At 42.1% G+C, this 25,370-nt stretch overlaps 1 protein-coding gene across 1 annotated transcript; it reads left to right on the top strand.

The window, feature by feature from the left end:
• Positions 1 to 4,801: 4,801 nt before the first annotated feature.
• On the top strand, positions 4,802 to 24,516 carry PLA2G10 (phospholipase A2 group X). Its single transcript, XM_084641882.1, has 4 exons — positions 4,802 to 5,136; positions 8,745 to 8,910; positions 20,044 to 20,150; positions 24,329 to 24,516. Exons 1-4 carry the CDS (start codon positions 5,082 to 5,084, stop codon positions 24,472 to 24,474), a joined length of 474 nt encoding a protein of 157 aa, XP_084498008.1. The 5' UTR covers positions 4,802 to 5,081; the 3' UTR covers positions 24,475 to 24,516.
• Positions 24,517 to 25,370: the final 854 nt, after the last annotated feature.

The following is a 25,370-nucleotide window of genomic DNA, read 5'->3' as shown; positions in this document are numbered from 1 at the left end:
CTTTCATTTTGTAGAAAGGACATTTTTCATCAGAAGTGATGAAAAAATTTTCAACCAGCTCTACTCACCACCTCTGAAAAATTACACCCTAGGTGTCTAAAATTGGGTATCCAAGAACAAGGGCATCCAAAATTACAGGCTACTTTGAAAAATGTATCACAGAGGACCGTGTCCTGCTTTAACAAGTACTTCCTCTCAATCTATGGCACAGGTTTAAATTCAGCAGCCTTGAATCAGTTACTGTGAAGGATTATAATTTACTAGCTTGCAATATATATTCTATCTGCTTGAGATCTTGACAAAGGCAGTGGAAATGCATACTGCATAAAAGGGACAGCTTATTATAATTAGCTTAGCACCAGCAGGGTACTCACTGTTGTACAATGGCCACAGAAAGACAAAGTTCCTGTCCCAAGGAGCAAGTGTGAAGAAATTACAGTGTCAGCTACATCTGTATTTCACATTCAGATGCCAAATCTACCCTGGTAGCATCCATGCACAAAACAGGATCATGAAAAGGCCCCTGGAGTAAGCCATCATAACTGCAGAGATAGGTGGACTAGACCCTTGAGATTGAGAAACAAAACAAAAGCTGCATTTTAAAAAAACACAGACACACTTCTAGTTCATTTGTGGCAGATGTTCCACAGAAGTTGTCATAAATATAAAGGGAAGGGTAAACCCCTTTGAAATCCCTCCTGGCCAGGGGAAAGCTCCTCTCACCTGTAAAGGGTTAAGAAGCTAAAGGTAACCTCGCTGGCACCTGACCAAAATGACCAATGAGGAGACAAGATACTTTCAAAAGCTGGGAGGACGGAGAGAAACAAAGGGTCTGTGTCTGTCTGTAGTCATAGAATATCAGGGTTAGAAGGGACCTCAGGAGGTCATCTAGTCCAACCCCCTGCTCAAAGCAGGACCAATCCCCAATTTTTGCCCCAGATCCCAAATGGCCCCCTCAAGGATTGAACTCACAACCCTGGGTTTAGCAGGCCAATGCTCAAACCACTGAGCTATCCCTCCCCAGAACAGGAATGGAGTCTTAGAACTTTTAGTAAGTAATCTAGCTAGGTATGTGTTAGATTATGATTTCTTTAATTGGCTGAGAAAAGAATTGTGCTGAATAGAATAACTATTTCTGTCTGTGTATCTTTTTTGTAACTTAAGGTTTTGCCTAGAGGGGTTCTCTATGTTTTTGAAGCTAATTACCCTGTAAGATATCTACTATCCTGATTTTACAGGGGGGATTTCTTTATTTCTATTTACTTCTATTTTTATTAAAAGTCTTCTTGTAAGAAAACTGAATGCCTTTTCATTGTTCTCAGATCCAAGGGTTTGGGTCTGTGGTCACCTATGCAAATTGGTGAGGCTTTTTATCCAACATTTCCCAGGAAAGGGGGGGTGCAAGTGTTGGGAGGATTGTTCATTGTTCTTAAGATCCAAGGGTCTGGGTCTGTAGTCACCTAGGCAAATTGGTGAGGCTTTTTACCAAACCTTGTCCAGGAAGTGGGGTGCAAGGTTTTGGGAAGTATTTTGGGGGGAAGGACGCGTCCAAACAGCTCTTCCCCAGTAACCAGTATTAGTTTGGTGGTGGTAGCGGCCAGTCCAAGGATAACGGGGGTAATATTTTGTACCTTGGGGAAGTTTTGACCTAAGCTGGTAAAGATAAGCTTAGGAGGTTTTTCATGCAGGTCCCCACATCTGTACCCTAGAGTTCAGAGTGGGGGAGGAACCTTGACATGAAAAACCTCCTAAGCTTATCTTTACCAGCTTAGGTCAAAACTTCCCCAAGGTACAAAATATTACCCCCGTTATCCTTGGACTGGCCGCTACCACCACCAAACTAATACTGGTTACTGGGGAAGAGCTGTTTGGACGCGTCCTTCCCCCCAAAATACTTCCCAAAACCTTGCACCCCACTTCCTGGACAAGGTTTGGTAAAAAGCCTCACCAATTTGCCTAGGTGACTACAGACCCAGACCCTTGGATCTTAAGAACAATGAACAATCCTCCCAACACTTGCACCCCCCCTTTCCTGGGAAATGTTGGATAAAAAGCCTCACCAATTTGCATAGGTGACCACAGACCCAAACCCTTGGATCTGAGAACAATGAAAAGGCATTCAGTTTTCTTACAAGAAGACTTTTAATAAAAATAGAAGTAAATAGAAATAAAGAAATCCCCCCTGTAAAATCAGGATAGTAGATATCTTACAGGGTAATTAGCTTCAAAAACATAGAGAACCCCTCTAGGCAAAACCTTAAGTTACAAAAAAGATACACAGACAGAAATAGTTATTCTATTCAGCACAATTCTTTTCTCAGCCAATTAAAGAAATCATAATCTAACACATACCTAGCTAGATTACTTACTAAAAGTTCTAAGACTCCATTCCTGTTCTGGGGAGGGATAGCTCAGTGGTTTGAGCATTGGCCTGCTAAACCCAGGGTTGTGAGTTCAATCCTTGAGGGGGCCATTTGGGATCTGGGGCAAAAATTGGGGATTGGTCCTACTTTGAGCAGGGGGTTGGACTAGATGACCTCCTGAGGTCCCTTCTAACCCTGATATTCTATGACTACAGACAGACACAGACCCTTTGTTTCTCTCCGTCCTCCCAGCTTTTGAAAGTATCTTGTCTCCTCATTGGTCATTTTGGTCAGGTGCCAGCGAGGTTACCTTTAGCTTCTTAACCCTTTACAGGTGAGAGGAGCTTTCCCCTGGCCAGGAGGGATTTCAAAGGGGTTTACCCTTCCCTTTATATTTATGACAGAAGTGAACGTCTGTTTTCAACTGTATGCCACATGTATTTTCCCCAAAAGACCATAAAGAATAAGTAGTGTTTTGCACCATAAACAATTGAGGGTGGAACACGTAATAAACTGGGGATATCTTTCCCCAATTTCTTAACAGGAGATTGGAACAACCAAAGAAGGATTCTGTCCTCTGCAAATCCTTCCCAGGATTTACATTGACTATAGACAATTAGTGTTTTATCTTTTTAACTCTTCTGAAAGAGGAAATAAAATTACATATTAATATAATAAGGTTACAAATTTAAATATACAAATAGGAAATGCAGAAGTTAGGATTCTAATAGTAAGATTAGCTCAGCTACATATGGAGGTTATAAGTGTGTTGATATAAGGTCTCATACACACAAGCAGTTCAGAATATCCCATATATGCAATATGGTCAGATTAAGATCACTATGTGAGCCTTAACTTTTACATTTCCCTAACAAGGGAGTGTTTGAAAACGATAAACCTTAATATTTCATTAACATAAAACTCCGTGTTTGATTTCATTCCGCACCATTACTGCTATTACTTTGGCTGCCCCACAGTCACACTGTGGAAATGGAATTTTCAAAATTTAACACAATTCTAATGAAAACAGCTATTTTAAAAACAGATGCAACATCTCCCTACACTGGAAACCCACTTTGCAATACTAAGAACTTGAAGAGGTAACTATAGCAAAAAGTGGACATGTCATTCTTTTTCATTGCCCAACCTATGTGAAAAGTAAACAGAGTACAAAATGACAAACAAATGGAATGTTTAAAATGCTTTCACACTTTATTATCTAAGATGTATTAGTATCATACATACTATGAAGTAGTATCAAAAAAAGAAATTTACTTACATGTGATTTATAAAAGTTAACAGTGTCCCTTTAAAAACAGCCAGAAAAAAAAACAGCATGTGCTCCCTAGGATGGTCTTTTTATTAAATTTTTAATTTCTCTACTTTTCTATAAGCTTCTCTTAAATACCAAGAGTCTCTCCTACTTCCACTCCCATTTCCAGCTTCTGACTCTCTGCTCCTCCCCCCACTTAGCATTCCTCTACTTCAGACCCTGTTTCCTGTCTGTGCCACTTCTCTCACCTGCTCACGTGAGCCATCCCTAAGGCTGAGGCTACACTAGGAAAAAAACTCAGACAAGTAGCCAATATTACAGCAGCTCAGCCAGTGGTAGTAATAATGTAAGATGATATGGTGGTTAAAATGTCAGAGACTTCACTAGCACTTCCACAATTGCAAAAATTGGTAGACAAGTAAGTTTCCCGACAAACATGAGACTAATTTCTGGCTTCTCAAGCACAAAAGTCTCCTCTTTGTGGCTTGGCGCTCTGGTCAGGTCACTAAGGTCCTCCCCTTCTGGAGAATTTTCCAAGGTCTTCCAGACCCACTGTCTGGCTAGCAGTTCCAACACCCTTGCCACTTTTTCCCCCCCCCAAACTGCTTTTTCTGTTTAGAACATGTTGTTCACCTGTTACGCATGGTCTAAATCCGAGATTGCTAGCTCTCTGGGGAAGGGAGGATTCTTGCTTTGTAGAGTGTGGAGTATAAATAGGTTCTAATCCCTGTTTATGGACTTTCGGCACTGCCACAATAGAAATAATATAAGAATATACTTAGTTCCTTAAAATCCGTATTCTCCCTCACCCCCAAATCCCCCTGTGGTGGCTGGAGAGAGAGTGTGGATAAGCAGGAGCCTACAGCAGAGAGCAGAGTATCTGACTGCACACAGAATTGATGCATGCAGAGGTTTTAATATTTGTCCCCTGCATTTTCCGATACTGACAAGATTTCATGCTCTTGTGCTGGGGGTTTTACTTTGAGCATTTGTGGAATTATTACAATGATGATGACTAGTAAGTCTCCAGAAATAAGACCAAGCTCCACTGCCGCTGCAAAAGCGGACTGTCCCTGAGGAGCAGGGCTCTGGAGCCGACAGTCTGGCCCTGGAGCCCAGCCTCAGGTCGCTTGCTACCCAAGTGAATGGTGCCAGCGCTTCACGAGTCTCTTCCTTGACTGGGGCAGCAGCAGGCGCCCCTCCCCACGGGCGAATGGACCCCGAGGCTTGGCCTCACGCTCTGCAGACGTGAAGAACTGGGGAGGGGGGGGGGCAGGCTGAGGGCAACGCTTTATAGGCAGCAGACGCTGTTCTCACCCACCCACCGCTCACGGTGCGCAGCAGCCTCGGCAGGGACCGCGAGCCCAGGCTGAGCGCCAGGGAGACAGAAGCGCAGCGACTCACCCGCGGCCGCCGGCCACCCGCCCGACTCCGCGGCGCTCCTCATGGGACCCCGGCGCCTGGCGTTCTTGCTGCCTCTGCTGCTCCTGCTGCAGACGGGTGAGTGGAGAGCTTGCGGCCGCCGGCCTGCCCTTTCGCCGGGGCCCAGCTGCAGCGAACACAGGGGGAGCTGCCTTGGGGCCATTGGTCTGAAACAAGTTAGAGTCCAACAGAAGTTGGGAAGGAGAGAGTGTCCCCCCCGAGCAGAGAGAGGGAAGCCAGAGTGAAAAGTTCAGGGGTCGGGTGAGCGAGAAATCACTTCGGTCTCAGTACGGGTCTACGGGCTCCTCCAGGCATCGCCTCACAGCGGGGATCTGGGCTGTATTCTATTTAATTGAACACAAAACCTGGGCTGGGCGTGTGCAGTTACAATCGTCTGACAGGCTTCAGAGTAGCAGCCCGTTAGTCTGGATCCGTAAAAAGAAAAGGAGGAATTGTGGCACCTTAGAGACTAACAAATTTATTAGAGCATAAGGCGCTCTCCTCTCAGTTCTGGCGCTCGTCACCCAGCCAAGCCCACTCTTGAGCATTCATTATGCGCTAATAAATTTGTCAGTCTCTAAGGTGCCACAAGTCTGTAGAAAGTATTTGGATAACGTATAACTCAGCCAAATCAGAAACGGATAGTCCAAGTAGTAATTGAAAAATGATCTACCACTTCAGAGAGAATATTTGTAATGCGGCCACTTTACAGCTGGCACTCAGAGCTTTTCAGTTTCTTGACTTCTGGGTGGCTAACTGTAACCTTAATGTTGCAAATATAAAGTAGGTTTTGCATTTCTTTCACACACAAAAAAAAAAACCTAAAAAAAAATCAGTGCTATATGCAAAAGATTTACATAACAATACTTTAAACTAAAGATTGCAGATCCCAGCAAAATATATATTGCAGACCTACACATTTATCCATAGCTCATGTGGAGTATATATAAAAATATTAAGAGGGCAAAGTCAAAACATTAGGAAATGCTAGAATCAAAGATTAGGAAATGCCAGAATCAAGATTGCCTGTACAACCTTAAGTAAGCCCCCTTATGTGGGCACATTATGATTTAGTCTTTAATTACATACTATTTTTCCACAGGACCCCTCCCATATTCATAGTCCAGAAGGAGCAGTGCTCACTTAGTGAACAGTTATTAAATATTTTATTTTCTCCTTATTGCTCAATTTACTGCACATTATTCAAACCCTGCTCTAATAATTCCATGTTCACTTTTATCCTGGGGTTTTCTGTGGTGCTCTTTAATACAGCATGAGTGTTTTACAAACATTAATGATTTTATTTTCCACAACACCCCATGAGATGAGGGGGGGTCTTATCCCCATTTTACAGATGGGGAACTGAGGCAGAGAGAGAGCGAGAGAGAGAGTAACGTCCAAAGTATCCATCGGTTTGGATGCCACACTTGAGACACTAGGACCTGATTTTCCCAAATACTTAGCTTTATATAGGATTTAAGTTGTTCAAAGCACAGCTCCCATGAACTTCAGTTGCAGCTGAGTGCTCAGCACTTCTGCAGAGTAAACCCAGGGTATCAAGTTGGGCACCCACAAAATAAGGAACACAGTTAATGACCACCAATGAGAAGTTTGGTTTGAGTGACTTTCCTGCCCTAGGAACTCTGTGGCAGAAGCAGGGATAGAATTCAATTCTCCAGGGAAGCATTTAACTACCTTAACCATGAGATAGTCCTTTCTCTTCCTGCAATCCCCTGCCTGATTCACTACACACCTTCCAATTTCTGCAACAAATGAATCAGGGATTTTACAGACAGACAATCTCCTTCATTATAGCATGACTCTACATTACGGACTCCAGCCTGTGCCCTGAATGAGGCAGGGGTCTTGTGGAAAACAGTCTAAGTACATGATCACATACTATAGAAGAAGAATTCTTCTATACTAATGCAAATGCACAATGGGACTCAATGAAGGTTCTACTAGGCTCCTTGTCCCAATCCCCCTTTCCCCCGAAACACACACACACACACTCCCAGTCTCCAAGTCTGGCTCTGGTCCCCTCTGTATTCAGGTCAGATGGCTTCCTTTTTTATGCTGCCTGGGCTTCTTTAGGGGGGAACATTGAGAGCATTGGAGAGACAGGCTCCCTCCTCTCAGTTCTGGTGCTCATCACCCAACCAAGCCCACTCTTGAGCAACAACTACAGAGAAGGCCCAGCTTCTCCAGAAGCCTCAGGCATGCTCAGTCACTCTATGGAGACAGCACATGAACAATCTGGTCAGTACTAGGAGCTGTGAAGCTTGAGCATGCATTGAATCTTGAAAAAAAATCAACTGCTAGAAGTCTATGAAGTCTCTGCTAGGCATGTGGAAACATTTTTCAAAAGTGCATTACTTGGCCAATTTGGACAGATTTTCATAGGGAAGTAAAAAGGCATATCCATGACACAAAGGGCTCCCCCGGCCAAATTACTAATCACTGCTCTAAAACAAGGGGGTCAGAGATTTTCAGAGAAAAGTTAATTAGAATTTTTTTTAAACATTGCATAACAACCCGTAGACTTGATCTCTGAAGTGGCTGAACTGTTGTGGCTCAAATGTTTAAAACAAAATTGTGTCTGAGTAACACATCCCAATATATGTGTGAGTGACACCCCCAATATGGAAAATTTCACCCCAAAGGACTAAAATTTGGCAAAGTTGTAAGCCACTGAAGACAGGGTCTTATAATGGGAAGTGTCAAGCAGCCTGAAGAATAGGCAGTGTTATAATGGGCTTCTGTAAATTTATTTAGTTATGCATCATAATTTTATAAAGTTATGCACCTTAGACCTCAGTGTAAATAAAAATTATTTCCTGTAGCAGATAAAGCTTTCTGGTTCAATGGGTGAACTCTACTTCCTCCTCCTCACCCTGCTGAGGGGCACAGACCATCTGCAGCAGCACCCTCTGCCCCAGCACAACCCTAATCGCAGCATGGTGCAGAGAGCAGGTCAGGGGAGGGAGGGAGGTGGGATGGGTTTTCACTCTGCAGCAGCAATTCATGTCCTTTGGGCTGGCTCCCTGTTCTGGGTGTTGCAACCTGGCACACTGGGTTGCAGCACTACTCAGGTTGGGAAGTTTTGTAGTGTATTAGTAAATCAAATAAATGAATTATCTCGTATCCAGGATAGGTAAAAGCCTAGTTAGGTAGGTTACATCTTATAATTACAGTCCTGGTAAATTGGAGATTACGGTTCCAACGTTCTAGCTCTCTCTCTCCAATTATAATGGGCTCTGCCTTTATTCCAACATCCCAGTGCTTGAGGTCATAACTGTCAGTCAAACTCTATTCTAATCCTCTCATCGGAGGGTCATTTATAGTCTTCCTTTGAAGTCTAAGTATGACCATTATTACTTCTGTCATAACGATTGATAATCTGTCATAGATTATACAATGGAATTTAAAGCCAACATATCCTCCCCACTACATGACCCAATTTTATTTAATAATGTAGAGGACTCTACTCCAATGAGGTAAGCATGAGATTACCACTTTACTATGCTCTTAGTAGTATGTTAAAAAACAAGCATTTAAACATTAAAATCTCTAACAGAGTAAAGACAACATTAACAGTTTCAAATAACTGAAGCTCTAAAGTGCATAGTGAACATTCTCAGAAAGATTATTCAGATACTGAGTGAAGCATCTTGGTTTTTCTTTAGATTATAAAGGTGCTTTGGGAAAAAAACATTCTAGGAATCGAAGAGGAATCCTTGAATTAGCTGGAGCCATTAAATGCAGCACAGGACGCACTCCTTTTGCCTATCTACGTTATGGATGCTATTGTGGTCTGGGAGGGCAAGGCTGGCCCAAGGATAAAGTAGACTGGTAAGAGAACACATTTATATTTAACCAAAATACTGGGTTTAACACAAGAACAGTAGGGGAGAGAATAAAATAGGCTGTAAATCAGGTAAGAATTTAGCCTATTTAACACTAGTGGGGTGTATAAATGGGGGCAGTATCTGGCCCAGTGGGCAAGGTGTAGCTTCAGAGTGCTAAAATTCCATTGCAATGAAATTTTTACATGAGTCTTCCTTGGCTTTGAACTCCGCTCAGTGAGTTGTACTAACTTTATAGGATGAGTTCACCACTTTGCTACTGCTATTGTTTGACCGAGTGTCCCAGACTTCATTTTATAATCCATCTTCTCAGAGGAAGTTTTAAAGCTCATCCCTTTTTAAGTTCTGTATATCAGAAATGATGGTAATGTTCTCACAAGGATAAAAAGCAGCTTTTTTGCCTTTTGTAATGAAGAGCTGGAAGGATATTTCTTACTCTTTCCAGAAAAAAATTATTTATGGGCCCAAACATGGAAAATTTCAACCCCAAAAGTGAGTGGTTTAGATTGTTATTAGTGTCTGAAAAAAAGGAATCTATGAAAGAAAACTTGTGCAAACAGACCAAATTATCCAAAAAAGTATATTTATAAATTATACATTTTTGTGCCAGTGTGGATTCCACTCTAGGTGTACATTCATACACCTTATGCATGCAACACTGGATTTTATTTGAATACTGTGCATCTGGGCCACACAAGAGCCCTGTGCCTGTGAGCTGTTTGGAAGGAAGGTACATTCAAGCAGCCTCACTCCAATTGAAGGTGGCCTATTCTTGTCAGTGGGCCAAATAGGCAGAGAGAGACGTTCTTCCTGCCCAAGCTTCCTTACAAAAGCAGAGGAGCCAAGACATCATAAAAAGCCAGTTTAGCCTAAAAGGCACCCAAGTCTATGACCACCATGATGATGATGATGGTGATCATGCAAAAAGCACTAAGATGCCAAATCTTGGGATGTTCCCTTGTAAGGTACAAGCCACAATTTAGAATTAACCCCTCAAATGTTGGTAGCTGTTCAGCAAATGGACTGAGACCCCTAAATATGAGGCTTTACCAAATTCAGAACTGGGAAATCTGGTCTCCCCTGTGAAATATGGTCTAGGGTCACCCAGCTCTGAAAGCCGAGCAGATAGTGGCAGCTCCTGCCTGGGCATGCAGCTCTGAAGACATGCTAGCGCAGCACAGCACTTTAGTCAGTAAAGGTTGCTACATCCTTGAAATATGCTATTTATGTCATGACCAACCTGCAAAAATTGTGTGATTTCTCTGTGATTTAAGGAGACCCCCTACTTATATTCACTGAGATTCCACAGTGAACCTATGCTCTTTAGGAATCTATGCTCTTCCACCCTATTGAAAGGCATACCCTCAACCACCACACACCAGAGATTGCATACCCAGTTTTACCACAGAGTACTAGACCAGGAAATACCCTAGGTACAACAAAGAGAGTCTGTGATGGGGCAGAGTGGCCCTGCACTGGTACCGCAGGGGTTAACCCTTCCTTCCTGACAGAGGACGCCCCGCCCCGGAAGCCCTGCTGGGCATGCTCCAACTGGAGAATAGGTATAAAAGCCTGCAGAAGTGTTCAGTCTAGGTTGACCACCGGAGTAGGAGGCGGCACACCGCCAGCTCTTGAGGAGGGACAGCCAATGCTCCAGGATCCAGCCAAGCTGGGACGCACCTGGCGTCCCAGATGGAGGTCTCAACAGGAGGGGATGGACCGGAGGCCCTGCCCCCCAGTGTGGAGAACACAACGTTGAGGGTAGAAAGTGACCCAGGGGAACTTTAGAGACAAGCAGCATTAAAACTGCACTGACCCTCGGCGTGTTGTGGGCGGATCACCACCAAGCTAAGCGCGAGGGGAAACCCCGCCAATAGGAGAGTCCTGGGTCGGGACCCTTGGAGAGGGCGGGCCCGGGTCCCCCTACCACTCTGGCCGTTGGGCCACACTGCCTGGATACTCAGGGCGAGCTAGATGGACTCTGGCCGTTGGGCCACTCTGCCTGGATACTTGGGGTGCGACAGATGGACTCTGGCCATTAGGTCCCGCTACCCCGACCAAGGGGCGAGCACGGGGAAACCGGCCATTGAGCCACATTGGAACGCCCTTCAAGGGATGGGCGTGGGAACTTGAGTGGCGAGGCCCCGACACCCCATCCACCCCTGCCACAATGGGGCACTGTGATGCCAGACCCATCAGAGTCCTTTATCTAGAGGAAATAAAGAGGCACCATCCTATACTAGACCTCAGCAGACTCAAATATATACACCATCACAAGTTCAGGATGGTAATACTTGCCTCCATCATCCCATCACTCCAAACTCAAGATGAGGTCACTGCTCCAATTTGCATATCACCATCTACTTGACCCACAAGAAGTATTTGATTTACTGTGGGCAAGGATGCACTTGATCATCATCCCCTTTCTGCAGGGGAGGCTATAGTTCTGGGAATGGTGCAGTCAGCATGGAGTGACTAAGATAGCTCTGCACTTACCAGGGGTCAGCAACAACCTAGTGGACTTTCTGATAAGGAACGTGGCAACCAGCCATCAGCAGTCACTGAAGAAATCCATCCTGGAACTGATATTCCATTGGTATACAACTCCCACGATAGACTGTTTGCCATGGCAGACAATGCCAAGTGCATCATCCCCTTTCTGCTCCCAAGGAGATATGAGCTCTGGCTCCCTTCTAGGTGCCTTGTACAGCAGTTGTTGACACCAGCAAAGTAAATCTTCCCACTGATCTCCAGGATCATATCCAAGCTATGGTCAAGAGAGTCAAAATTGACTCTGCCAGTAGTGGGCTATCAGACCACCTACATATGCCCAGCCATTTCCCCATATGCCTTCCCACCTGTTCAGACATGTTTTCATAAAACTATGGTCAAATATTGCTCCCAGGCCCAATTACTGCTTCTGATGACCTAGATGTCGGGTGGTTGAGCAGGACTGCTAAAAATTACTCCCTGCAGGTCCAAGAGATCATTTTACAGTGTCAAACCCTCCACCAGGAAGCCTTACTTCTTGAAGTGGAAAAAGATTTTCCATACTGGCAGGTCAGGGTGAACTCAATGTGAAGCCAGTGGAGGCCCCAATACCAAAGATTCTGCACTGCATACTGCTGCTGAAGCAAGCAGGCCTAGCCTTTTAAATGGAGCTAAAGTCCATCTGGCAGCAATATTAGCATGCCACACCCCAATACAGTCACGTTCAATCTTTTCACATTCCACCGTATTGAGATTCTTCAAGGGCCTTCTCCATGCCTGCCCTATGGTTAGAGACCCTGCTCCCACATGGAAGCTTGATGTGGTTCTACAGCTCATGGAGCCTCAATTCAAATAGTTAATGTAATGTTCGTTATACCACCTCACCATTACGAGTCTCTCTCATAGCCATCACGCCAATATGGAGAGTGAGAACTGCAAGCTCTCCTGGCAGGACAGCAATATATATCCTTCCATGATGACAAAGTGGTGATTAAACTGCACCCAAGATTCATCCCTAAAGTGTTCTCAGAATTCCCTGTGAACCAGTATTATTCTACGGATGGTCTTCCCTCAGCTGCACTCATCAGTAAAGAAGCTTCATACATGTTCAGGGCCCTGCTTTATTACAAGGGCCAAATCTTTCAGGACTTCTACCTTGGTCTCTGTGCCCATATACCTGGTGTGCAGAAATGCCAAGTCATCTAGCCTGAGAGTATCTCAAAGCAGTGAAATGCACTGTGTAATCTGCTATCAATTGACTGGAAAGCCTCTCCCAAAAATGTCAAGGAATGCTATTCCAGGGCCCAGGGGACATCTTCAGCCTGCTTTAGAAATATACTGATCTCCGAGATCTGTAAGGCAGCCATAAGCAAGTCACTGACCTTTGTGAAACATTGTGCACTTGACGTGGCAGCCAAAACAAAGACTAAGTTCAAAAAGCAGTACCTCAATCCCTATTTGATTGATACAGCCAAGATTCCTCACTCTCACCATCTGGTAAGGGTACTGCCTGTCAGTCACCTACAGCAGGATCCACAGACACATTGTGACCGGGATCTCAGTGGGGCCAGCTGTGGTCACTCAATTATGGTGAACTGCAAAGAATAGGGCAGCCAAAACCCCAAAAGTTGGTGGATATTCCAACATTTAGATTTACCAAGCCAGCACAAAACAGCTTCTTTATTACCTTACTGGTTACTCAGAAGTCCAAACGCTTCCCTTAAAGTGTTCCAGCCTTAGGTCTCCATCCAAGTAGCTAAGTCAAATATGATGATATCTGAAAATCTTATTTCATCATATAAAAGAAAAGGTTCTACCAATCCCAAAGGATCGGACACATTACCTCCCAGGTTATTGAATATTCCAGATCTTACCCAAATATACACTACAGCCAATTCTTGTGAACTAAAATTCATTAAAAAACAAGAGTATGGTTAAAAAGATGAATATATATACAGACATGAGTTCAATTCATTGAGGTTCAGATTCATACCAGAGATCGTGGGCTTTGTAGTTGCAAAGAGTTTTCAGAAATAGTTCATAGGTTATAGTCCAATGTCCAAATCTCATTCAAGGCATAATAGCATAACTGGGACCTCAGTCTTGTGACTCAAACTTTCCCTGATGAAGCTTAAGCAGATCTGAGATGACAGAATCAAGACCCAAGGATCTTTTATACAATTTCATGTCCTCTTTGACAAGTTGGGAGTTCCTCCAGGAACAAAAGGTAATTAGGATAACTTAGAAGGAGGTCCATTACCATTACTTAGCTATAGAATTAAAGCCATTTGCTTGTTCCTCCACCATTCACAGTATGAAAGATAGATGAATACCGAGATATCCTATGTTTACAATTCATTTAAATGCTAGGATGTTCTTTTGATCTCTGAACTATCAGAATACAACATAGACAGGGACTGTTGATTACATTGTCAACCCTACTCAGACATACGTAAACAGACAAACATTATCTCCCCACGTGTCTTTTGAGAGTTATTTATTTTGCAGGATGTTTAACACTTTCTGGCCATGCGTTACCCACATACTTGAAAATGAAAGTATGGTTACTTACCCTACAGTAATTGTGATTCTTAGAGATGCTGTAGTCAGTGTGGATTCTATGACCCACATGCCATCCCTGCTTCTTTAAGTCAAAGCCCATGTAGCTAAGGAATTGCAAGGGAGCTAAGGAACGTTTGTGGCCGACCCACCCTTTATCACTCAAACTTTAAGGTCAGAAGGGCCCATCATCATCTAGCCCGGGATGGGCAAACCTTTTGGTCCGAGGGCCATATCTCGGTGTGGAAATTGTATGCAAGACCATGAAGGTAGGGCTGGGGCAAGGGGTTGGGGTGCGGGAGGGAGTGTGGGCTGTGGGAGGGGGTGCAGTGTGTAGGAAGGGGTTCAGGACAAGGGGTTGGCATATAGGAATGGTGTGAGGTGCAGGAGGGGGCTCGAGGGCTCAGGGCAGGGGGTTGGGGTCAGGAGGGGGTGCAGAGTGCAAGAAGGGGCTCAGAGCAGGGGGTTGGGTGCACCAGCGGCTCAAGGCACGGGGTTAGGGGGCTTAGGGCAGGGCGTTTAGGTGTGGGGTGCCGGAGGAGTTTGGGGTGTGGGCTCCAGCCCAGCGCCACTTACCTCCAGCAGCTCCGGGGTGGCAGTGGCGTGCAGCAGAGCTAAGGCAGGCTCCCTGCTTGCCCTGGCCCTGCACCACTCCCGGAAGTGGCCAGCATGTCCGGCAGTGGTTCCTGGGGGTGGGAGCTGCAGCAGCAGTGCCTGCAGGCGAGGGCAGCACACACAGCCCTCCGCCTCACCCAAGGGGCCACAAGGATATGGTGCTGGCCGCTTCCGGGAGTGGCGCAGGGCCAGGGAGCCTGCCTTAGCTCTGCTGCGCCACGGGACTGGCAATCCCCCGAGCTGGATTGAAAGCCTTGACAGGCCAGATCCAGCCTGTAGTTTGCCCTCCCCTGATCTAGCCTGACCTCCTGCACATTGTAGGCCGCAGAATCTCACCCACTCCTGTAATAGACCCCTAACCTCTGGCTGAGTTACTGAAGTCATCAAATCATGATTTAAAGACTTCAAGTTACAGAGAATTTGCCATTTACACTAGTTTAAACCTGCAAGTGACCTGTGCACCCCATGCTGCAGAGGAAGATTAAAAACCTCAGGGTTTCTGCCAATCTGACCGTGGGAAATTCCTTCCCAATCTCAAATATGGGAATCAGTTAGACCGTGAGCATGTGGTCAAGACACCAGCCAGACACCTGGGAAAGAATGCTCTGTAGTAACTTAGAGTCCTCCCCGTCTAGGGCCCCATCACCAGCTGTTGGAGATGATTGCTGCTAGCAGTTGCAGATCAGCTACATGCCATTGTAGGCCTTCTCCTCGTACCATCCCCTCCATAAACTTATCAAACTCTGTCTTGAAGCCACTTGTTTTTTGCCTCCACTGCCCCAATTGGAAGGCTGTTCCAGAACTTTACTCCTCTGATGGTTAGAAAACTTGGCCTAATTTCAAGCGTAAACTTGTTGATGGCCAGGTTATATCCATTTATTCTTGTGTCCACAGTGGTGCTTAACTTAAATGACTCTTCCCTCTCCCTGGTATTTATAGAGAGCAATCATATCTGCCCTAAGCCTTCTTTTGGTTTGGTTTGGTTAAACAAGCTGCTCCTGTCTGTTTCTGATAAGTCTTTCAATGGTTCCCCAGCTACGCCCCAAGATTTTCAGCTCGGCTTCCACAGCTCTTCATCATGTTTTTTTGGGCAGCCTCATTTTTGCTTGCCTTCAAGTGTCCATCTTATTGCTACTCTAGTGATGGAATCATTTTCCATCCGAAGCATATGGCCAATCCATCTCCAATGCCTCCTGGCAATGACAGCGCTCATCACTGGGGGAGCTTTGTTGCTGCCCTAAACACCAGAGGCGTAATGGGAACATGATGATGATGAAACAAGCCAAGCTCATTGAGTTTTCTCTCCTAAGGTAGGTTTTCCATTCCTTGGATCATCCTAGTAGCTGTTCTCTGCACCTGTTCCAGTTTGAATTCATCTTTCTTAAAAGAGGAGACCAGAATTGCACACACTATTCCAGATGAAGTCTCACCAATGTCTTGCATAATGGTACTAACAGTTCCCGGTCTCTACTGGAAATACCTCATCTGATGTATTTTAGGACTACATTAGCCTTTTTTCACAGCCACATCACCTTGGCAACTCAGTCATCCTGTGATCAACCAACACACCAATGTCTCTCTCCTCCATCACTTCCAACTGTCATCCCCATCTTATAGCAAAAAGATTTGTTAGTCCGTAAGTGCATGACCTTGCAGTTTGCACTATTAAATTTCATCCTATTTCTATTTCTCCAGTTTTCAAGGTCACCCAGATTTTCTTGTATGATATTCTGGTCCTCCTCCATATTGGCAATACCTCCCAACTTTGTGTCATCTGCAAATTTTATTAGCACACTCCTGCTTTTTGTGGCAAGTCAATAATAAAAATGGGCCCCAAGACCTTCCCTGAAGAATTCCACTAGTAACCTCCCTCCAGCCTGACAGGTCATCTTTCAGTATGACGCACTGAAATCTCCCCTTTAACCAGTTCCTTATCCAACTTTCAATTCTCATATTAATCCCCATCTTCTCCAATTTAATTATTTTGCCATGTGGAACGGTCTCAAATACCTTACTAAAATCCAGATAAAGGAAATGTAGAAGATTTAATATCTAAGAAAAGCACTTATCTTCTCAAAGGTGATCAGGTTGGTCTGGCACAATCTACCTTTTGAAAAGGCATATTGTATTTTATCCCAATCACCATTCACCTTTATGTCCTTAACTACTTTCTCTTTCCAAATTTGTTCCAAGACCTTGCACATAATTGAGGTCAAGTTAACAGGCCTGTAGTTGCCTGGATTACTCCCTCCCCCTCCTTTTTCTTAAAAAGAGCAAATATATTAGCAATTCTCCTGTCATAGGGAGTTTACAGATTCATTAAAATTCCTTGCTCTTGGATTTGTATGGCACATAAACACAAGCATGCATAGCCTCAAAGACACTATGAAAAATAAGATCTGGTTACGTGCATGAGTGGTTACAGTGGGATCCATACGGATGTCAACATCTTAAACTACACTTGGTAGTAACCATACTCTGATCTTTCAGCTACAAAATGCCTGCTCTAAAGATAATCATTGGGAATATGAACCTACTAAGACACTCCCTCTCCTCTGCATTATCTGTTGCACCCCAAATTTGGGATGTTGGTACCCTAACAGTAAATGGTATTGTAACCAACAGGAAAGCAGAACTTTATTTTGAATATTTCTTTAGGGCTAGAATATACAAACAGATTACATTTTAAACTCCTTTGTTGTACTGAAATCTTGACTGTACGCGGAGTAAATTTTATGATCCTCTGGCTGGTTATTTGAAGCTTTTGAATGTAACATCTGACATTTATTTTGTAGACAACTCTGTGGAAGGTAATTGCTACTTTAATTACTAAATTAGGAATACAGATGGAAAGAAGAGTATTATCTTTGCTTGTGGTCACTGTAAGCTCAAATCCTTCATTCTGGGGTATATTTTTTCAGATGCCATAAAAAGCCCCTGGTGGCAAGCCAGCTTCCTGCTTAAAAAATATGGCTATTTGTGGTATGGGTTTAGTGGGTACACAACTTGCCTTCTTTTGTCTTGGTTTTTAAGACCTCTTTATGGAGCTTCTCAATTTAGACAGCAGCTAGAAAGTACAAGACCTTTATGAAGACTTGGGCTTCACAAAGGGCAGTTGAGTTCCTATTCTCCCTGTTTTATTTCTTTGATGTTTTGATCACATCCCTACAGCTATGTTACTTTCATAAAAATCAAAGTAAGACACAGCAATTCTTAAATACACTTTTGTATTTAAACATTTGAAACAAATGGATTAAAATTAATTCCTAAACTTCAGCTAGGCAAAGGCTTGTTTTGTTTTTCCACAAACATAGTAAATTTTAACTCCATGAGGCAGCATAATCTAGTAGTTAGAACATGGTGCAGAGAACCATGACTTCCTGGGCTATATTTCTGACTACCTCAGTCCTGCTGAGGGAGTTTGGACAAGTCACCAATTTTTTCTGTGCTTTGTTTCTTTATCTGTCAAATACATATATTTAACTACACCACAAGAGCATTGTGAAACTTCGCAATCTTTAGATGAAGGGTCATGTCGAGCTGCCAAGTATTAGTTTAACAAAAATAAAGACAAAAATAAAAACTTGATAGTGCTGAAAGTCAAAGCACTACTTTTTAATCTTTGTAGGTCCAGATCCTAAAAAGTGAAACATGCCAATCTAGGAACTATCTAAAAAATCATATACGCACTACAATACTATATTTGTTTGTCACCAGAAAAGACCAGATGTCATCACTGAACAAAAAGGGCTCACTAACACATCCGACTCTCCATCTGAACAGAAAGGAGTGTACCAGTAATGATTGCATAGTTAAGACTCCAAAATTTGTAGCAGAGCCTACAGCCGCCTAATTCCAGATCCCCCCAAAATGTCCCCAGTTGTCAAAGGTTGTTGCAACAGTAGTGACTCTGGCTCAAGAATCAAGAAGGTTTATGAAATGCTAGCAATTTTACAATAAAATACTATTTCCTATATAGCTTTTCTATATTAGCTGTGTTAATTACGAAGTCTTTTAAAAACAAAGCAAACAGGAAGGGTGAGGCATTTTGAGTTATCCCCAAAATTTTTTCTAAATTAGCAACTCAATTTCATTCACTAAATGACATTTACCAACTTAATTCAGCAGTGCTGTCCAAATAAATCCCAATTAAGCAACAATTCTGCTTTTATTCTGATTAAACAGTAGTTATGTCTGTTCACTGAGGGCCATACACTCTACAAGAATTGCTTGGTTCTCTACCACAATTAAGGGACAGTACAGTACAGCTTAAGTAATGTCTTTATTTAAACAATACTATTTCATAATATACCTTACTGTCTTATCTTCTTTAGTAATAAAATCCAAAAATGGATGCCCTTAACTGTGCCAGGGTACTATTATACTGCACACTTCTTTTCATGGTGTGTAGTGTATAGACCCATGTAACCCCCTCCAGGTATAAACAGCAATGGAGACAGTGAGGCACAGCTTAGGCAAGTAAAGACACACCTGAAGGGAGTACATACTTGAGTGTGTGGGGCTGTGGGCCATGTAGGATATGTACTCCACTACATACCTGCGCCCTTCAGACTTGTCTTTACTCTGCTTGCCTAAACCATGCCTCAATAGATACATTGCTATTTGTAGCAATGTAGCCTCCAGCTGCCTGCCCTCTGCTGAAGCCCTTCCCCGCACTGCAGGAAATTAGCTAATGTGGATCTTAGGTATTCTACTTGTTTTTTTCAGTAGTGGTTAGATATATGAATAAACATGGCAAAAGAATGTTGCTTAAGTGCTATACTACATTTAAAGCCAATTATCTATTCTCTCATTAAGACTCGACTGGATCTAGAAGAATTTGTTCATGGAGACATTTAGTGTTTTGTGGTTGCACAGCCTATGTACAGTACACCCTCGCTATAATGCCCTTCATTATTACAAACCTTCAGCTATAACGTAGCAGTCCCTGGATCCCAACTACAGTACAGTACTGTAAAAAAAAGGATGTTGCACATGCATGCACAATTTTTCTGTGGCATCATACGTTAAGCCCAAGGGCAGAAACTAAGGAGTGGGCCCACATCCAGCCTCCCAGGGCTGAAGCGGAAGCCCTGCTGCGGCAGGGGCTGACAGCCTGACCCTTGTTACCATGGCTCAAGGTGCAGAGATCACCTAAAATCACCTTCTGTGACCAACTCCAAGCCTTAAGTATCATTATTATTTTATTAATTAAGCTAACTCCTTTATCTAAGGCAACTTCATTAACTTACTCCAGCAGTTTCGTTCCTTTGATTGTCCTTTTGCTATACAGAACCCCTGGCCCTAACAAAAAGGCATGGATCCCAACAGGTTTGTTATAGTGAGAGTGTACTGTGGTAATAGGTAAGTGTGCCAACAAAAGCATTACAAACATTACATGACCACACAATATTATAGTGAGAGAAACATAAATCCATCTTTTTATTGCTGTCAGGTGCTGCTTTAAGCATGACTGCTGCTACAGTAAAGCAGAGCAAGCAGGCTGTAAGCCCAAGATAGAGAGCTATAACTGGGAATGTGAAGACAATGCTGCTGTGTGTGGTGAGTAATTACCTCTATTCCCTTTCTGGCACATGTCCATGGAAGACCACCACAATGCCAGTCTGCCACTTGTAACTTCCTTATTTTGTCCTCCTTCATTTTTGGCCCTTCTTTCTTTGCACCATGTCTATTAACGCTCCTAAATTTGTTCATCCTTAAAGTTTTAGCTTCAGTGAGATTCAAAATAACCACAGCTTTAAAGTGAGGGATCACAAACTGATGATTTTTCTATGACTGGGTATACATATCCGATCCTCTATGTACAGCAATACAAGGCAACTTTAAAAAGTTAATCACCAATCACACACACACTTTGCATTCTGTCATGCTACTAGAACCACACTATGCTACACTGCTGTGGTCACAAATGGAATCTTCGCCATCAAGATAGCCACTGCCAACAGTAGACTCAGAAACTGAAGTACTTTCAAATGCATCTTACAATTTACACATAGCGGGAAATGCTTCTCCACATCTGAATATTCAAAATGGACATAAGCACATCTGGGATGACTGTCATTTCTATACACTTTAGTACAGTGATTCTGCAACTTTTCCATTCTTTGCCTACTTTTCCCCCACCCCCAAAAAACAAAACACACACACACACACACCCTTCATAAGCCATCTTTCCTCCCAGCTACTAGTTCCTTGCTGCTGGGTTCCCAAAATGTTTCACACTGCAGCCTAATGGGAAAGGCTCCACTTAGTCATAGCTATAATTTATGAACCACTGCTTTAGTATATGTAATAATGCGCTACTTTACATATGGGGAGCAACATGTCCACAGGCCACACAAAAAACGCACTCTCTTTTTGAAAATATGTAGAAATTCATACTTCAGAATTCCTTGGGTCATTATTTTCTTGCTCACAGCATCTTGATAATGTGTTTTTTCTCCCGTAAGATTTAAACTACAATACATTTACCAAACTATGGGAGGGGAGAAGGGGAATGCTAAGTAATGACATGACCAGCTGGAAAAACCATGTAAAATTAAGAAAAGCAAAACAATCTGGTTATACAATAGCTACAGTCTGTCAAATTGATCAAGTACTCATTTCCTAAATTAATGCATCAGGCCCCTACAGAAAAATCTCCCCTAGAAGTCAGGATAGGAATTCATTGAGCCCTAAAATTTGGATAAGGAAAACTAATGTGAAAGAGGAACTACATGGGATTCACATTTAGAATATGCATGTTCAACAAAAATGCTGCTTAAACAATTTTTTTCAATGCACCAGAGTTTCAGCTGTAAGCTTTAACATACCTTCAAGAGGCAGAATAGAATTGTGAGTACTGTACAAGTTTCCTTCTCTCAGAAGGAAGTCAAATTATTTCCCTTCAGCCTCAAGAAATATCTTTAGTGGAGAGCCAGAAACAAAGATTGAAATATGGGAACTAAAGTTACGTTATTTATACAGAATTTTTCTCAGATTAAATCAAAAGTAATGAAATTAGAAATCAAAGACTTCACTCAGATTGACAGCACACAATAAGATTCAGAGTGGAAAGATTTTGCTGTAATTATGACTTAAATGTTTTGAGTGGGGAGGGAGGTTTTCTGTGTAACTTCCCTCTCAATTTTACAACAGTAGCCAAACATTGCAATGTAAATTGTCTCAGTAATTCTGCAATGTGTATGGTATAACTCCTACAGCCACAATTATTTTATGTATTATTTGTTAAATCTTTACTGTCCTCTCTCCCCATCTCTACCTAGTTTACTGATGAATATCTTAATTGCAGTTACTTTGAAAACTACTTAATTTAAAGAAGTCAATCTTGGAGGTCATTAATCCTTCCTGAAGACTTTCACCAAGTTTTTATACCTGCTAATAGTGATTCCAATCACTGAAAAGAGCATGTGTGTTGATTCTTACCATTATTATTACTACCAACTTAATTTGATACACCTAGAGGGAAGCATGCTTTGCCATTATACACCTGACGCCACTGTAGATTAGAGAAGATTATGTTCTTCTATTTATGTAGCTAAATTTTGACACAAAATTGGTTTCTGGTTTCAAGAGTGAAGATTGGGAAATGGGGGAGACCTTTCTAATACCAAGTATACAGACTACAGAGACTGGAAGTTAACAGATAGTAATTTGTTTAATATCCCTGTCCAGACTCAGTAACTTGTTCCTATCTTTTAGCTTTCCACCTTTCATTTGGTCACCTGACCTCCTATTTTTATAACTGTGCAGAGAATAGTAAAGCAAAACAGAAGCTGAAGAGGTTATTCTGTGATTAAGTTTACAAAAAGAAGGAAGGATTAAGCCCACAAAAGTTGTAAACTTAGTATTCGTGGTCTCAGCAAGTTTAATTCTCCCTGCTTAAACTAAGTTGTTCATTACAAGATTACATAAAACTGGGCAACACAAAATGTTGTAGTATTTGACAAATTTTAAGACAAAAGTTACTCACGTGTAATTGTAGTTCCAACTGTATTGCTGCTGCAGAGGTAAACCCTGGGAGCAAAAACCCTGAAGCCATCTAGAAAGCAATTACTGTTGGCACCACACAAAAATATGGACACTGATATGAAACAGGAAGTTGTCTTGCCAGTAGGTTTCTTACTGTCACTTACTCCTTCTTACAAATATGATATTTAGCCAACAGAAAGGGCACATTTTGAACTTAATTTGTTTTGCTCAGGTGCGTTTGAGAATTAGTTTTAGTCTAGCATATTTAAATGCATGTAATGCTGCATTGGGGGACATGTCTAGATTATGACAATAGGTCATGTTTAAGATGCACTATTTTAAAGTTATTAACCAACTAGTGCTTGTGATCAATTTTAGGTGTCCGTGGACTTATCACTTTTTTTAAAAAAAAGGCGTTAAACCATTTCTACACTAGGATTACAAATGTTAACCAACACATTTTAACCATTTTAAAAAAAATATGGTCTAAAGGCAGCCTTCTAGTAACAGCCAAAATAAGTTAACTGCATGCTCGTGATATACAAAGTATTAAATTTAGGGTGCCTGACATGCCAGAAAGGAGGCAAAGTTTGGGGTGGGGGAGGGAAAGGGAGAGTGCTGTTCTGCATTCTTCTCATTTAAGATCTTGTCTATTCTACAGATGTAACCTGCTCTGAGATCTAACATGGTTATGTTTCAAGCACAGTTCCATTTCATAGCATGGACTAGATCTTAACTGTTACTGTGCCAACAGCTGGGAGCGATTCAGGGACAGAGTTAAAGATCCACTCTATGCTTCTCAATTCAACTTTGATTTAACAGTGTCAGAAGCCACCTGATATAAGTAGGTCCTCCAAGACTGTTGTACTTGCTCTCTACAGGTCACTGTATACTACAAATACCTGATCAAATACCAGAGTTGGAGAAAATAAAAAGACCATGTTACTGCAACATGACAGTTACAAACAAAACCTTTGTGAAAGACACAGGAAACAAGTTTTTGTAAGGTTAAATTGCACCTTACACACTATATTCAATAGCCTATTTAACAAGTCATATTGTATAAATGAGTGAGTTAAGTTTACTGTAGAAGTCTAACACCTTTGCAACTCAATTTTATAGTACATAAGTCTAACTTTTAATGTTGCATCTTTTACAAGGGCATTCATTCTCTGTATGTATTTAAGAGCCACTTCTCTCACACAGTTCTGACTAGAGCAGAGGGAGGATACAAAACAATTACCATTACTTCTTTCTGAAGAGGAGTTAAACTAATAAAATCCCTCCATTTTGTAAGCATCAGAGGATTAAAAGGTAACTCTTCACTGAGGGTTTATTCCTCCCAACACAATTAGCAGAACTAATTTCTCAGCTAAAATGAGCTCTGCAGATGGGATTGCTCACAAATCCCCTCTCCTCTCCTCTCCTCCCACTATCTCCATCTGCTGGGAGGTATCATCATCATCTAGGTTCAGTCTAGCCCAGTAATTTGGGAGAATTCTGGTTTACTATTAATCAAGTACTGCACAAAATTTCAAAATATGTAAAGAACAGTAGAGGAGGAAAGAAATCACAATTGGTTAAAATAAAAGGCTTGTTATAAAAATTAAGATGTTACAATTTATACAGGAATAAACTAACATTCAGGACAATTTTCTGAATACTACATTTACTGCTTACTGTTACCATTTGATGTCCTTTAATTACTTTAAGAACCATTTGTACTTTGTTTTCATTGTCTTTTCCAGATTCACTAGAAGACAAATGCCAAAAAATAGTGTGTGAATGTGACCGCAAAGCTGCCAAGTGTTTGGCTAAAGCCCCTTATTACCCAAGATACATTTTCTGGCCAGATTTTGTATGTGGTGACAATCACCCAAAGTGTAAGTTTTAGTGAAACAGGAGGACACTACTCTAATATTTATAAAAATCTGTATGTGCTTTTGAATTTAAAAAATAAAATTTCTCCCATCAAAAAGGATAGTGGTGATTGATTTTTTCCAACAATGTTTGCGCATGCCTAGTTTTCATAATGCATAAGCTAAAAGAAAATTTAGTGGTTCTTAACAGCTGGGAAACTGTAGCAGCTTTCGCGGACTAAATATAAGAACAATTTTATCAGAGATTTCTAATAGTGTGTGAACCTTTATCATCACAAGCAGCAATGGAATGTTAACTATGGGAAAAGCCTCTAGAACACCAGCTTTCACAATCGTTATTCACTGCAAGCTACTCATTATCTATCACCCACATATGCAAAACAGCATGTAGGGCTGGAGTGAAAACCTCCACTTTTAAATTTCATTTGAATCCTGAAGCTAGAATTTTATAATTAGATTTAGCCAAGGGAAAGGCACACTCAGAGTGACACTGTCAACTTAAGGAAGGGCTTTTAACCTTTGTTATTAGCAACACTTTTGATAACCAACAATAGTTTACTATTCACTAAATCATTAAAGTTTTAAATTTCACTTGGCCTAGGCAACACAATGACTATTTAGCTTCACTGTCTTGTTCAGTTGCTTGAGTATTTAAATAATTAATAATAATAATAAAAAGACATTAAGTCACTGACTGTTAAGTTTGCGTCAAACCCTAGTCCCTTTGTACAACTTGAGTCGGAATCCCATAGAGACTAAGGAAAAGAAATCCTGCCTGCCTCCCACATTCCCAGATATAGAGCAGCAACACAGATACTAGCGTGGCCTCTAGGCTGCAGTAGCTCCATGGTCGCAAGCTGGAGCCTCATTCCACAAACGTAGAGGAGATGAGTGGTTAAGCCACTAGGAC

This window comes from Lepidochelys olivacea (genome assembly GCF_965140295.1).
Source record: "Lepidochelys olivacea isolate rLepOli2 genome assembly, chromosome: 10".
NCBI classification, from domain to species: domain Eukaryota; kingdom Metazoa; phylum Chordata; order Testudines; family Cheloniidae; genus Lepidochelys; species Lepidochelys olivacea.
This window is presented reverse-complemented; position numbering and strand designations above follow the sequence as displayed.

Excerpts from the sequence above, each read along its gene's own strand:
- PLA2G10 (XM_084641882.1), top strand. The coding sequence starts at position 5,082 with ATGGGACCCCGGCGCCTGGCGTTCTTGCTGCCTCTGCTGCTCCTGCTG. Across the intron at positions 5,137-8,744 it reads GCTGCTCCTGCTGCAGACGG|ATTATAAAGGTGCTTTGGGA; the intron begins GTGAGTGGAGAG and ends GTTTTTCTTTAG. Across the intron at positions 20,151-24,328 it reads AGACAATGCTGCTGTGTGTG|ATTCACTAGAAGACAAATGC; the intron begins GTGAGTAATTAC and ends TGTCTTTTCCAG.